Source organism: Myodes glareolus, chromosome 16 (genome assembly GCF_982192425.1).
Source record: "Myodes glareolus chromosome 16, mMyoGla1.1, whole genome shotgun sequence".
NCBI lineage: Eukaryota > Metazoa > Chordata > Mammalia > Rodentia > Cricetidae > Myodes > Myodes glareolus.
The window spans coordinates 56,516,555-56,530,664 of NC_142041.1; the positions used below are offsets into that span (position 1 = coordinate 56,516,555).

The 14,110-nt window shown below is 44.3% G+C and overlaps 1 protein-coding gene across 16 annotated transcripts in view; it reads left to right on the plus strand.

Annotated features, from left to right (window-relative positions):
- Positions 1-14,110, plus strand: part of Cspp1 (centrosome and spindle pole associated protein 1) — a 95,446-nt gene that overhangs the window by 75,621 nt on the left and 5,715 nt on the right. For 15 of the 16 annotated variants that reach the window (XM_085677314.2, XM_085677318.2, XM_048420487.3 and 12 more), the window contains 8 exons: positions 1,578-1,727; positions 2,060-2,206; positions 2,823-2,927; positions 4,714-4,780; positions 5,389-5,506; positions 9,345-9,484; positions 10,462-10,602; positions 12,987-13,033. In XM_085677314.2, coding sequence (XP_085533440.2) covers positions 1,578-1,727; positions 2,060-2,206; positions 2,823-2,927; positions 4,714-4,780; positions 5,389-5,506; positions 9,345-9,484; positions 10,462-10,602; positions 12,987-13,033 — 915 coding nt within the window. The remainder of the gene's footprint in view (positions 1-1,577; positions 1,728-2,059; positions 2,207-2,822; positions 2,928-4,713; positions 4,781-5,388; positions 5,507-9,344; positions 9,485-10,461; positions 10,603-12,986; positions 13,034-14,110) is intronic. The other variant, XM_085677315.2, reaches the window with a different exon arrangement.

The window sequence follows — 14,110 nt, forward strand, 5'->3', positions numbered from 1 at the left end:
CTAAGCATGGGTGATTGGATTGCCCACAGCTGCAGAGGTGACGTGTGGAGCCTATCTGGGTAGCACACTGACATGCTCTGGAAAGAGAGGAGGCTTTGACTGTCCTTTTGATCCTCAGTGGCCCTCCCTGCAAATCCTCAGTGCATTTAGGAATAGATTGCTCTTGAATGGTGATTTCTCAATTGTTTTTCTTAGTGGTCACAAAATTCATTTTGTCTTCAATCAAAATGAACACAGAATTCTAAGGGAATGCAAAATAACCAAGTGTTGTTTATGACTCCTTTCAATAATGTCTTCCAAGACAAAACCTAAAGCTTAAGAACTGAAATAAATGTTTTGAAGTGTGCAGATTTGTTTCTAAGGTGAGAAAAGATGCTTTAGCACAGGGTCTGCACAAATAAGTCGTAGCTGATGCGTCAGAGGCCTTGATGCTGTTCAGATTGAGTAACGTTTGTGAGTGATTTTTAAATACAGCTTTAAAGTAAATTTAAGGAATTTTAATAATTCAATCAAAAATTTAATTTAAAATGAATATATTTTATAAAGTATTTTTGTGTTACATAGTTTGAAAACTGACCTAGAAGATAGTTTTCTTCTTTACAAAATACTGAGCATATCTGTTGACATCAGACGTGTCGTCTGTTACTGCCTGACATGTTGGCAGTATTTGATTTTAATTTTGCAGTTATCTGTAATTTTTTTTTCTCCTGGAAGTGGGGAGGAGAGATCCAGGTCTAAGTGTCAGGCTCTGTTGCTTTATCGGTATTTTCTCTGGATTTGTCCTTGTGAGCGTCTGCATATTGCTTGGGCCCAGGGCCTGTGCGTGCTGAGCTGAGATTGCAGTTCTTTACCGGCCAGTAGGGAGGAAAGCACTGAGAGAAAATGGTTCTTTCCTAAAGAGACCAGCATGCTCAGTTGACGCTGGTGTGGGAATTCTCTTCAGGTTCGAGTTCACTGAGGTTAGTGGTGGTCGTTGTAGAATAATACAGCCACAGGATTTACTCAGCACTTAATACACAGGAGAGCTAATGTATCTTTATGTCGTCTCATTGTACTTCTTTGAACACTCTTGAGAAGTGAACACTAACAACTCCTAGCAGATGAGAAAACTGAGGACACGTCCTTTGCTAAGTTCACACAGCCCATGTTAAGCAGACATGGCAATTGACTAGCGGCTTTTAACAGTACCGTGTCTCCTTCCTAGTCAGGTACAGTGCCGTGTCTCCTCCCAGTCAGATACAGTGCCGTGTCTCCTCCCAGTCAGATACAGTACCGTGTCTCCTCCCTAGTCAGATACAGTGCCGTGTCTCCTCCCAGTCAGATACAGTACCGTGTCTCCTCCCTAGTCAGGTACAGTGCCGTGTCTCCTTCCTAGTCAGGTACAGTGCCGTGTCTCCTCCCAGTCAGGTACAGTACCGTGTCTCCTCCCTAGTCAGATACAGTACCGTGTCTCCTCCCTAGTCAGATACAGGGCACCAAAAATCGAGGACTTGGAGTCTGTAAGAATCCAGGAGGGAAAAGTGATATTCTAACTTGTCAGTAGTTTGTCATAACAATAACTAATCCTGATTCTTCAGATTGAGGAAAAGAAACAGAGGGAAGAAGCAGAGCGCGAGAGACTGAGAGTTGCCGAAGAGAAGGAAGAGAAGCGGCTTGCAGAGCAGAGGGCAAGGATTCAGCAGGAATACGAGGAGGAGCAGGAGAGGAGGAGGGAGAAGGAGGAGGAGGTGCGTCCAAGGGAAGCATTTATGTTCTGTTGACATGTGAGAAGCTTTTGTTACTGCGTGAGAGAGCTGCTATCCTGAGCTCCGTCTTTAAAGTACCCCATTGTTAACATCATTGTGTGTTACTTTATTGGGATCAATTACTAATTTAAGAAAGAGACAAATTGCTCTTAACTGTAGACTGATATGTCTGCTACTTTATTAAGTAGACAGTGTCTTCATTTTGTAGACCACTGTATCTTTTATGTATTCAATTTCTACTTTTGACCAATAAAGTAACACAATTTTAAATGTGCTGCAAATGTATACAAGAAATGTCTTTTTAAATTTTAAAGCAAAGGCTCAAAAATGAAGAACTCATCCGGTTAGCTGAAGAGAGGCGAAAAGAAGCAGAAAGAAAGAAGAAGGAGGAGGAGGAAAGGCATAACCTGCAGCTTCAGCACTACTATGAGAGAGAAACTGTGACTGGGGACGGCACCAAGGTGTGTCTCAGGTGGAGACAGGCAGAGAGCGGGCCTGGCAGAGCTGGGAGCGGCAGAGGAGGGGGAGAGGGTGCTGCCATCTGCCCTGGCCATTCAGCCCAGTGCCGACACTGTATCGACCTTTGTGTGCTGCTGCCACCTAACGAGTGGCTGTTTGCAGTCTTGTTACTGTGGTCCTTTGTTCAACAGTGCGGCCTAAGATGTGGCCTGCGGGCGGAACCACGTGAACTGTGGGCTGTGGTTCACAGCAGCTCACCAGAGTCACTGGCTGCTAAATAGACTAACAAAAATATTGGGCATGAATTTCATTTATCTAGTGATTCTTTGCTTTGTTTATTATATTAGATATTAAATGTAATTCACCAAAAAGACTGCTTTCGGATGCACGGGGCTGATGGTAAGAATTGGTACATGAATCATGAATCACAATTATTAGACAGGGTTCTCTTCTCCAGAAACCTAATTTGATCTCACACAACTGAAATAGTTTGACTCTTTTGTAAATAGCATTTTATTAGAAATAAAATTATCTGAACTTCTTAAATGGCCTGTGACTGTTGAATATATACTTTGTATGTGAAAATGAAATGTATGTACAGCAAGATTTTTTTTGCAGCAGTTGAGACAGCCTTCTCCTGTGGTCCCAGCTCTTCAGAACAAAACTGCAAGCAAAGTCCAAAGACCTCCTTCCGTCGACACCATCATAAGTTCCTTCATCCACGTATGTACTTTTTCTTAGAGTTAATCTGCAGTTACTTGAGATGGGGTACTTTGTGAAATTTCCTAATGTTTTCATTAGTTTGCCTGTTGCTGGAGTTGTAACTGATAGCACTTGGTGCTCTAAAGCTTAATTCTTATTCAATTCAGTCACAATTAATAAGCCATAGTCTGTTAAAGCAAATGGTATTTATTTGTCTCAGCTCCTGAATAAACTTTTTTTTTTTGGCTGTTGTTATTTGTTTGTTATGAGTCAGGGTCTCATTCTGTAGTCCTGGCTATCCAGGAATTTGCTTTATAGACTAGACTGGCCTCGAACCTACAGAGATCTGCTCACATCTGCCTTCTGAGTGACGTGGTTATACTTGTGGAGTCCCTAACTAGCTGTGGTTACACTTGCAGAGTCTCTAACTAGCTGTGGTTACACTTGCAGAGTCTCTAACTAGCTGTGGTTATATCTGCGGAGTCCTTTATGTTTTAGACTGATCTACAGACAAAAGGAAGCCAGGAAAGCTAGCCTTTTAGTTGGTGCTTGAGCAACCAGCAGGAATTTGCTGTAAAACATAAAGAAGGTATGAACTTTCAGTGCCTGCAAGCTATGGAGGGCAGGACACGCCATGTGGAGAATCTTCTATGGTTTGCTTTGGCCTAGCCTGAGGATGTGCCTGTGCAAAGGAGGAGGGAGTGGAAACTATGCAGTGTGTTGGGGTGGGGAGTGGGGGTGTTATAGGCTTTGACTTTGGTCCATGGACTTGTGGATTACAAAGATGTGAACTACCAGAACAAGCCTAGAAGTGTGTTAGAACATTTTCTTGGCTTCTGCTTCTGAGAGTCTGATTCATACGTTCTGTGGTAGGAATTGCACCACGGTCCTTGTAATGTTAAAGTAGAGCTGTGCTCATGTAGTGTTCTCACGGGTGGCGGAGACTGCGGACGGACACGGACGGACACGGATGGACATGGGACAAGATGCTTTCGTGACAGTCCTAATGTGAGATAGGACTGAAGACAAGGGACGGAGGAGGGCTGTCAGCTTGAGGAGAGACCTGGGCACACAGGTGCATGGTGGTAGTGGTCAGGGGAATTTTCAGGTTCCTGGTGATGACTATACAGATTGGAGTTTGAAAGTTGAGTTGTGGCTGAGGAAGGCATTTTGGACTAGATTGTAGTTTGGGAAGCAGTTAGCATTGGTGCTTACGAAGTTAATTTGATCGTGCAGGAGAAGTATATAGATGGTGTAGGGGAAAGGGCTGAGGACAGAAATTTGAGGAAATTAACAGTGTTTGAACAGGGAGAGCTACAGGCAGACAAAGTGTCAGTTATATTAGTTGTTACTTGTGAAGAAAATTCAGGATAAAATGGCAGAGTGAGCATGTGGCGTGGGAATCACTTTGGCGCCGAAGTGATGGATGTGGAGGCAGAGCTGAGATCAGGGTGAGCGGGGTAAGGAAGGAAGTGCTCCTAACTGCTTAGCCAACTCCCAGCCCTGCATTTGCTGTTTACTAGTGAAGGGAAGATCCCGTGAACAGTTGATGGCGAGTGAAGAAGGGGGCGGCTGTGCACAGACTGGGAGGGACTTAGGAAAGGCTGGGGAAATGAGGATAATTGTAGGAGATGGAGGCACTTCGCAGTCACAGCATACAGAGAAAGGGGTTCCCAATGCCCAGGGGCAGGGGCTTTCCACATACCAAGGTTAGCAGATGGAGATGCGTTTTACAGTGTGGCGTTTGGTTTCCTTTTACACCGAGGGACAGAGAAGAAATGCTGAGCGTGTCTGTCATTGTTCACAGGAAAGCTCCGTGTCCAGGGCACAGTCTCCTCCAGTGCCCGCCAGGAAGAACCAGCTCCGGGCAGAAGGTAGGCAGTACACGACAGTACACTGTAATCTACAGGATATTTACTGTTTCCAGTCATCCCAAAATAATTACAGAACTGTAGGAAGTTGCAAAAGTGGTGGGAAAAGTGCTATGTCTGCTCTCCCCACCCCACATCGCATCCTGCACAAATTATAGTGGTACACTCTACAGACAGACTTCAGCAGGTTTTCACCAGTTTGAACCTGTTTATTTGCATTTTTGGCTTTTGTGTTTGTGACTTTAGGTGTTTTTTCATGTGTAATTTGTACGGCCGCCATGATAGTCAGCTTTGAGCGTGCAAACCCCACCCTTTGCTTTGCCTTTTGTGGTTGTTCCCTGTGCGCCCGAGAATATCTCTGTGTTTATCAAGACTGTCACGGTGGGTCTTAATGATGTCTATTACGATGCATATATATATATATATATATTTAAAACACACGTAAATATCTTTTGTAAAATAAATAAATAAATTTTTTTTTTAAAAAAGAGCAATCCACTAAGCAAAAAAAAAATTATCTCAGTATTTACCTTTATGATAAGCCAGATTATGTTTTGGCAGTTAATCTTTTGTTCTTTAATTATTTTTAACTCTTTCCTGGGAACTTGCAGAGGAGAAGAAGAACGTCATCATGGAGCTGTCGGAGATGAGGAAGCAGCTACGCAGTGAGGAGCGGCGTCTGCAGGGGCGGCTGCTGTGCCTGGACAGTGAGGACACAATCCCTCTCAGGTGCTCTGTCTGCGTCTTCCCGGAGTATGGCAGGTTCACCTTAGAGCCTCCTGCCCCCTTCCTGTGTCGTCTGAAAATTAGATGTAAAATTCTAGTTCCTTGAGGGAAATAATGAGACGGGAATGGAAAGTTCTAAGGTCGAGATGATTACACACAGTAGTGGTTTATGATTACTTTATATTTTCCTTTAATAATGTAATTTTTTTTGGTTAGGATACTTATTTCCTAGCAAAGCAAAGCTGCTACAGCTAGAGGGTTCAGCTTCTCTAAACAAGGCTTCTGTACTGTAGGTTAGTCTTCTGGGAGCTGGAAGATTGTTTCTGGGCTACTAAACAGCAATTCTTTCTTTTAAAAATAAGCTTTCTGTCTGGGGATAATCTGATAGAAAAGTTGGGGACATCATATGTACAGCCAGGCTCCCGCCGTCTGGCTCTCCGCATCATTAATATCTTAACATTACAAGCATATGCTTGATGCTGACATTTGTTGTTTGACAGAATTTTTACTGGGGAGACACAACACGCACATCTACTCACCCCAGATTGGGCGCCCACAACAGTCCAAAGGGCAGATACCAATGATGTACAACTTGCTGAACCAGTGAGTTTCATTGGGGTTGCTTATAGGAGCAGAAGTGACTCACAGACAGCTGCATCACCAAAGCCACCCCAGCATGGCAGCCCACATCAGAGCAGGGATCCTGGAGCACACTGCAGCCTGCAGGCAGCTCAGCTTCTTCTGGGTGGCTGGTCTGGTCTGGTCCCAGTCTTTTTTGCCCCTCTGTGTATGAGCGGCTTCTTTGTTCCTGGGTTCCCTCGGCTTTTATTGCTTACTCTGGCAGAGAGGGGCCTAGTGAGTCTGGTCAGTTTCAGGGACTTCCTTGAGCTATTTGAAGCTGTTTACCTTCCTGCTTAAGGAGCTTCCCATTTTGGAGGAAACTGTTACACAACAACATCGAAATGTTGCTGTTATTTAAATCATCCTTTCTGGATTTCTTTCTTAATGTCCTGCCTCTATCGAGGTGTCTCATACAAGTCTCAGTGCTGTGTCCTGTTTTCATGGCTCTCTGTCACCTCTGGACTTGGATTTTTTTTCAGCCTGTTTTTCATGACTGAAAGTTTTTCCATCCTGGCCAGAGATTCTTTGTACTCCTTAGTGTGAGAGTGTGTGAGCTGCTCTCTGCCTGGACAGGATGGAAAATGTTTTTAAGTAGCTGAAGAGCTGCTCTCCCATGGCATGCTGTCAAGAGTGCACACAGCACCTGTGTTGTTGGCGATGCTGACCCTCACCATATGCTTCCAGTACTGTCAGGTAGCTCCACCAGAAAGGAAGTGTTGTTTAGTTGTACTTCACTGAATCTCACATACTCCTTTGTAAGAGTAAAGACCGGCATGGGGGGCTGGAGAGATGGCTCAGAGGTTAAGAGCATTGCTTGCTCTTCCAAAGGTCCTGAGTTCAATTCCCAGCAACCACATGGTGGCTCACAACCATCTGTAATGGGGTCTGGTGCCCTCTTCTGGCCTGAAGGCATACATAAAAACAGAATATTGTATACATAATAATAAATAAATATTTTTAAAAAAAAGACAGGCATAGGTTAAGTTTTGTGAGCCTTGAATTTTAACTTTTAGAAGTTGAAATTACCATAATTTTGACAGTGGTCTGTTAAACACATTACTGATAGAACTTTTAATATGTACCACAGAGACATGTAATATTTGATTCTTTGTTCTAATTTCATAGAGCAGCTTCATAGAAACAATTTCTTCTTCATTTTACTGCATTATCAAGCTCCCCGTGTGTCGGGCATGGAACAAATAAGATACAAACCACATGCAAATGGGATCTAATAACCTAATTGTAAACAAATCTTCTTACTTACTTCCTGGTTAAACAAATCTTCTTACTTACTTCCTGGTATTATGGGCGCTGATAGGGGCCCAATGTACGTGTCTCCCAGCAGCTTCTTTTGGTGATTGTCTTACTGAGTCTTTGTAGATTTGCTGCTGTCAATGCAAACCACAGCTCTCATCTTAAAGGAATAAGAAATTGTTTATTCTGGAACCATTTCTGATTGACCATGGCCTGGGAGCACAGATTTAGGTTACCCTAAGTTTCCTTGTTCCATGTGGAAACAGCTTCATGACATTTTTATAGTTTTACAGAACATAGAAAGTCATACATCAAGGTAAATTTAAAATGCATTGGTGGGTACATCAGGGAGGGTGTTGCACGATGCCGGGGAGCTTTTCTCCATGTCTAAGATGCTCTCTGATGGGGTTGACAGAAGCTAGTGTTCTGCTAAGTTAAATGATTGCAAAAAGGCTTTTATCTATCGTTGCAAGATATTCCAGTACAGGAGGAGGCAAGGAATGCTGTTCCAGAGGGCCAGAACTTAGCTCAAGATAAGGTGGTTAGCCTCTGGACCCGCAACAGCTCAGCCCTCCCCAGGACTGATGCTGATCCGCTGCCAGTCTCCGCATCAGGGCTCTGCTTTCAGAAGTTCCCTTCACAGCAGCCAGATGCAGGGCTTTTCAGAGTTTTCTTTCAAATTGTCCTAGTTACATGGCAGGGGTCTGAGCCAGCTGGGACAGGGCTGTGCTGTGCCCCTTGAAACGTTCCCTGAGAGGAAACCCCATGAAAGGACCCCAGGTTTTCTTGTCTAATTGTTTATGACTATAACTTTCTATTTTTTCTTTTAAAAGAAAAGATAGATGTTGGCTTTGGTGGTACACATCCTTTAATCGAAGTGCTGGGAGCGAGAGGCAAGCAGATCTTTTATGAATTCAAGACCAGTGTGGTCTGCATAGTGAGTTTAGGGCCAGTCAGGGACACAGACAGGCCCTGTGTCACAGAGGTGGGATGGAGACAGGAGAGAGAAAGGGAGAGGAGAGAGAGAGGGAGGGGGTCCAGTGTTGAAGGAAGTACCTTCTAATTGGTATTTAGTTTTTATTTTCAGAGCGAATTTCCATTCTCTATCCATTTCCTTTGGGCGAATGACAACAGCCAGCCCTTAACGAAAGCTCCCTTCCGCAGCTGCCCAGCATGTCCATCCCTTGAGTGCTGCTGAACTCGTGCAGCTGCAGGCTGTTGGGAGGGTTCTGTAGAGTCACGGTGCAGTTCCCTCAGTGTGGAGCAGAGCATCAGAAGCATGTTCTGTGTGCAGTGTCTGCTTTAGACTGACACCTGATTCATGCATGTACTGTACACGGTCCTTCACATCTCTCTTAATTCTCTCCTCACAGCAGGATTCAAATGGACAGATTTTTATAGATGAAGGCATTAAAATTCAATTGCTAAAAAGTAGCATGCCTGATCTCTCCTGATCTTTGTTTTTTTGAGACAAGGTCTTGATAGGGGAGTTCAGCCAATCACATCCTGTTCGTGGGGTGTGTTGCCCTAAGGCAAAAGTTTACCTATAAACCTGGCGGGTGAAAGCCCCGTTTCTCTCCCTCTCGACCTGGCCTGGATCCATCATTCCAGACGGGTGGGTCTCTGTGTAAGTTTTTCCTTCTGTTTTATTAAAGCTGTATCTTTTGTAAGATAGTCTGGGGACTTTTCATTACCAATCGCCCTGCATCTTCAAGGTCTCATGTAGCTCAAGCTGACACTGAATTATGAGACTGGCCTTGAACTCTAGAATGCTAGGGTTGCAGGCAGGTGACCCCATGCACTTATAAAGTCTTTAGGTTTTAGCACAGGGATCAACAGAGCAGGACTAGGACTGTTGGAATCTATGTAATAACCATGTGAAAGATGCCAGGCTGCTTTTACAGTGAATGAATGTGCACTTGTTTCCTAGCCATAAAGAATATTGATCATGGCTTGCCATTTATAGGAAAAGAGAAAGGAACCCCATGGACATATTTGACATGGCTAGACATCGGGTACAAGCTCCCGTCAGAAGACCATCGCCGAAGGCCTTGGATGCTAATACTTTTCAGAATATCCATGACTTCAATGAGCTCAAAGAGAGAGGTGAGCATAAGCTGCCATGTTGACTCCGCTACACTCTAGGTGACATCTTGGGGCAGGGCAGGTTAAAACCCATCACATAAGCAGTCGCTTCTTCTGGGGATTTCATTATAATACTGCCAAGTTTATGTAAAGATTTTCATTAGGAAACATCAGTTTTGTGTCCTCTAATTTCATGTCTGCTGTAATGTTCTTTGACTGAGGTTCTGATTTGCAATCAAGATTGCTACCTAATTTATTTTCCAAAGCTGGTGATCAGGCTGAGGGTCAGGTGAAGTGCTCTACCCAACAAGGTCCAGAGTGCCCATATCATCCCTGCCTGCCCGTGCACAGCCTTCTCCATTATGGCCACCTGCACTTCAGAGGCACGGTGTAGGACTGACCAGCCTGAATGGATTTACCGTTCTCTCTCAGGCGTATTTCTGTGTGCATCCTCTCAGCTTGGATTACATGTCCTCGCCATTGTAGGGCCTTAGACAACAGTCTCACAGGCCTGAAAGTCCTTGGCTACCTCTGTTCACCCCTCCCTTCCTCTTCTCCCTTACGTTCCCACAGTGCACCCTATACCATGTCAGAGTCATACGTTGTGACCATTGGATTCAGCCTTCCAGACTGCTCACTCAGGGACACGCTCAGCTGTCCTCACTCCCTTTTCAGGGCTTGATAGTTCATTTTAATCCCCACCCCACCCCCTGGTTTTCTTCTGAGACAGGTTCGTATGCTGTAGGCCATGCTGAGCTAGAACTCACTGTGTAGCCCAAGTGACCCTGAACTGGTAGCAGTTTTAGAACAAAAGGCAGAAGTTTAACTTAATTTCATTCATTGTTTAATTATAAACCACAGTTAATCTGTTCATTTTCTTAACAACATCTTGGATGCTTGCTTCCATATTTTATATTTAGAAATGTGTGTACAGATTTTTTTTGTCTAAATCTCAGTTGAAAACAAGATTTAATTTAGTTCTGTAATTTTTGAACCAGATTCAGAAACACGAGTGGATCTGAAATTACTGTACCCAGATCCTCCCCGAGATCATCACACCTTAGAGATTCAGCAGCAGGCCCTGCTCCGAGAGCAGCAGAAGAGACTGAACAGACTGAAAATGCAGGACAGTGCGGGAGGTAAGCTGCCCACGCCGCTGCCACAGTCAGCACTACGGCCCTCTTCCTCCAGCTGTTCAGTAGTTGGTTTTCTAGATTAGTTTAAAAAAGGTTTTATATATGTACACACATACACATACACACACTTATACACATGCATATATTTATATTTTGGAGGACATATACACATAGGTGAAGGTGTTCTCAGAGATCTGATGTAGGAGGGCCATCTGTCTATGTGTTGCTTTCCTTGGTTTATTAATAAAGAAACTGCATGGCCTCATAGGTCAGAACATAGGTAGGCGGAGTAGACAGAACAGAATGCTGGGAGAAAGAAGCAGAGTTAGGCAGAGGCAGAGAGCCGTCGCCATGAATCTCCGGCCCAAGATGGATGTAGGTTAGGATTTTTCCTGGTAAGCCACCACCTCGTGGTGCTACACACATTATTAGAAATGGGTTAATCAATATGTAAGAGTTAGCCAATAAGAGGCTACAGATAATGGGCCAGGCAGTGTTTAAATGAATACAGTTTCCATGTAATTATTTCAGGTATAAAGCTGGCTGGGTGGTGAGACGCAGCCAGCTGCTCCTTTTGCAACAGAGATCAGAAGAGAGTGTGGGATCCTAGAAACAAACTCGGCAGTTGTGAGCCTCTAGATGGGTGCCGGGAACTAACTCCTGTTCTGTAAGATCAGTGAACTGAGCCCTCTTGTCAGCATTTAAAGAAAAAAAAATTTTAAAGACTATCTTCTTGGCTGACCTGGAATTCACTGTGAAGGCTAGGCTGGCTTTGAACTTGGAGCTGTCATCCTGCCTCTGCTTCCTGAGGGCTCATAGGATGGGCATGTGTCACTCTGTCCAGCCTTTTTGGCTTTTACTGTCTCTTGCATTGACTTCAATCCCAGGCAGGCCATTTCACTGGCAGCTCCATGCTCATGCGAGCCTTTTGCCAGAGTTGGGAAAGGAACACATTTCACAGCGTGCTCTGATTAGCCCAATAAGGGCCATCATGTATCCCTTCTTGGGATACAGCTGTTCATGGTGTGGTGCGCACTTTTAATCCAAGCACTCAAGAGGCAGAGGCAGGCGGATGGATCTCTGTGAGTTAAAGGCTAACCTGGCTGCACAGAGAAGCCCTGTCCTGTAAAACAAAAAGAGCCAGGCAGTGGTGGCACATGCCTTTAATCCCAGCACTTGGGAGGCAGAGGCAGGCAGATCTCTGTGAGTTCAAGGCCAGCCTGGTCTACAAGAGCTAGTTCCAGGACAGGACAGGCTCCAAAGCTACAGGGAAACCCTATCGAAAAACCAAAAAAAAAAAAAAGAAAAAAAAAAAGAAAAACTAAAACAGACAAAAATCTGTGGAGTATCAGATTTGAGTGTATGTTTTTGTATAATTATCCAGTTATCTAAATCTAGACCAATGATACTAGGCACACTGACATGAAATGATGTAGAAGTCAGAGGCCAGATGTGAACACTGTAAAGGGATCTAAGCCCACAGCCATGTGGAGCTCGCAGGTGCACAGGGTCAGTGCGCCCAGAGGTAGGGTGGAGTTGTCTCAGCGTTCCTGGGCCTTCCTGAGCACACGTGGACATTGTGACTTTACCTGGATCCACTTCTTTGCCAGCCTGCAGGCCATTGGGAGTGGCCAAAGAAAATGAGTCATTAAGACTAGGCTAGGCTTGATCTTACTTATTTTTGGAAACTTGAGACCATTTCTTGGTGAACTGATATGGCTTGCAGAATCCGAGGAAGATCCCTGACCTCGGGAGGTGTGACAGGCAGGAGTAAGTGATCTGACACCTTAGGCTGAGCTCGTAGATCAAGACTTGGACAATCACTTGTACAAGAGACATCATCCCTCCTCATGGTACAGAATTTTAACTGTCAAAAGTCTGATTTTGTACGATCTTACTATTTTAGGCACAGCAAGACTAACATGGTTCCCAGATAGGTACAGGCATTTCTTCCTGCGAGCATCCATCTGCCGAAGTCACGAAGATGGAAGGATGTGGGCCACCACTGCGGCCGTTACTCCCGTGTAGGAAAGGTGCCATGCTGCAGATGCCTGGGCTACTGACCTAGGGCTGACTGCCCACAGTTTAGCTTACTCCAACCTCTGGTTAAGCCATGGATTTGTGCAGAGACTACAGGAGCAAGACAAAGGGTTAAAAAAGAAATCCTGTGTTAATTTTTTTAGATAATCAAAGTTCACAAAGATTTTATTAGTGAGTCATTTACCAGTATAGATACAAGATTTAATGAGCAAGTAGCATCATTTCTAAGACTGTTGTGGTGTGTGAGGTAAAAGTAATTTTCAGTAGAAGCTAGTAATAGGAAATCTGAAATGTATTTCATTTCTTGACCTTCTCTAAATGTCTGCCCATTATTCTGTTGACTACAGCTGATCTAGACACCATCTACAACAGGAAAGGACAAGGGCCCAGAATGGTAAGCGATCAATTCACAATTTCAAGTTAGATTTTGGGGCCTCTGTTAAATGAGTATTCTAGATTTTGAACATGTCTATACTATTCTTCTTTATATTTAAAACATAATTTAAGTTATAAATCAATGTCCAAAGATATGTGGCTAAGATGTGTAGAGAAAATTGACTGTAATGGGTAAGAATAACACCCACGTGGCTCGAACTGGTATTGTTAGCTGTGTCATTTGGGGGAGGTGGGCAGATTAATTTTTATGCCTCAGTTTCCCAGTGCTTATTGTGAGGATCAGTACAAATACTCAATATTTGCAAGGTATAGATAAGTTTGGCATATATTCTATATACTTTCTATTAATAAGAATGTATGCCAGGGTGACTGAGGGTAAGGGAGATAGCACATAGAACTGAGAAGTTCTTTATTGTCGAGCGTGGCCACACTGGTTGCAGAGTTGTTAGCAGCAGCAGAAGTGGATTTGGCAGTGTAGAAGATAAACAAGTGTGGAACCTTACTCTTACCTGAAGTGACATTGTATGAAGGCTGCATCAGCAACTATCTTTGCTCCCTGGGCCAGAAGCTCTTGTAGAGTATTAAAAAAAAAAAAATCCCTTTTCCCTGAAGACTTGCCTTCTTTTCTGAGAGGAGGGGACACCTTGCTGTGGTGCTGCTGGGAAGGCGAGAGCAGGGAACTGGTGCTGGAGAGGGTTGGCCCGGCTGGACTTTCAGTTTAGAGCACAACAGTTACGGGAAAGCAGGGCAGTCCCTGGAGGAAGACTGCTTGAGCAGAGGAGGCTGGAGCAAGGGTGAGCGGGGAACAGATGGGCCATCCACAGTGCGGGTGATGAGACGCCTCCCGTGGAGAGTAGACCCACAGGAGTTCAGTGGTAGTCAGAGGAGATATTAGTTCAATTAGAGGAAGAGTCAAGTGTACAAAAAAATGTTAGCAGGAGCATCACTGCCTTAATTCATTGGTAGCATGTTGGATCAAAATGCCGAGATCACGTGGAAGTTATAGGCTCCTAATAACACAAAGTGGTTATCGTACGACTTCCCACTTGGGACTCACTATAGTAAGCCCAAGCTT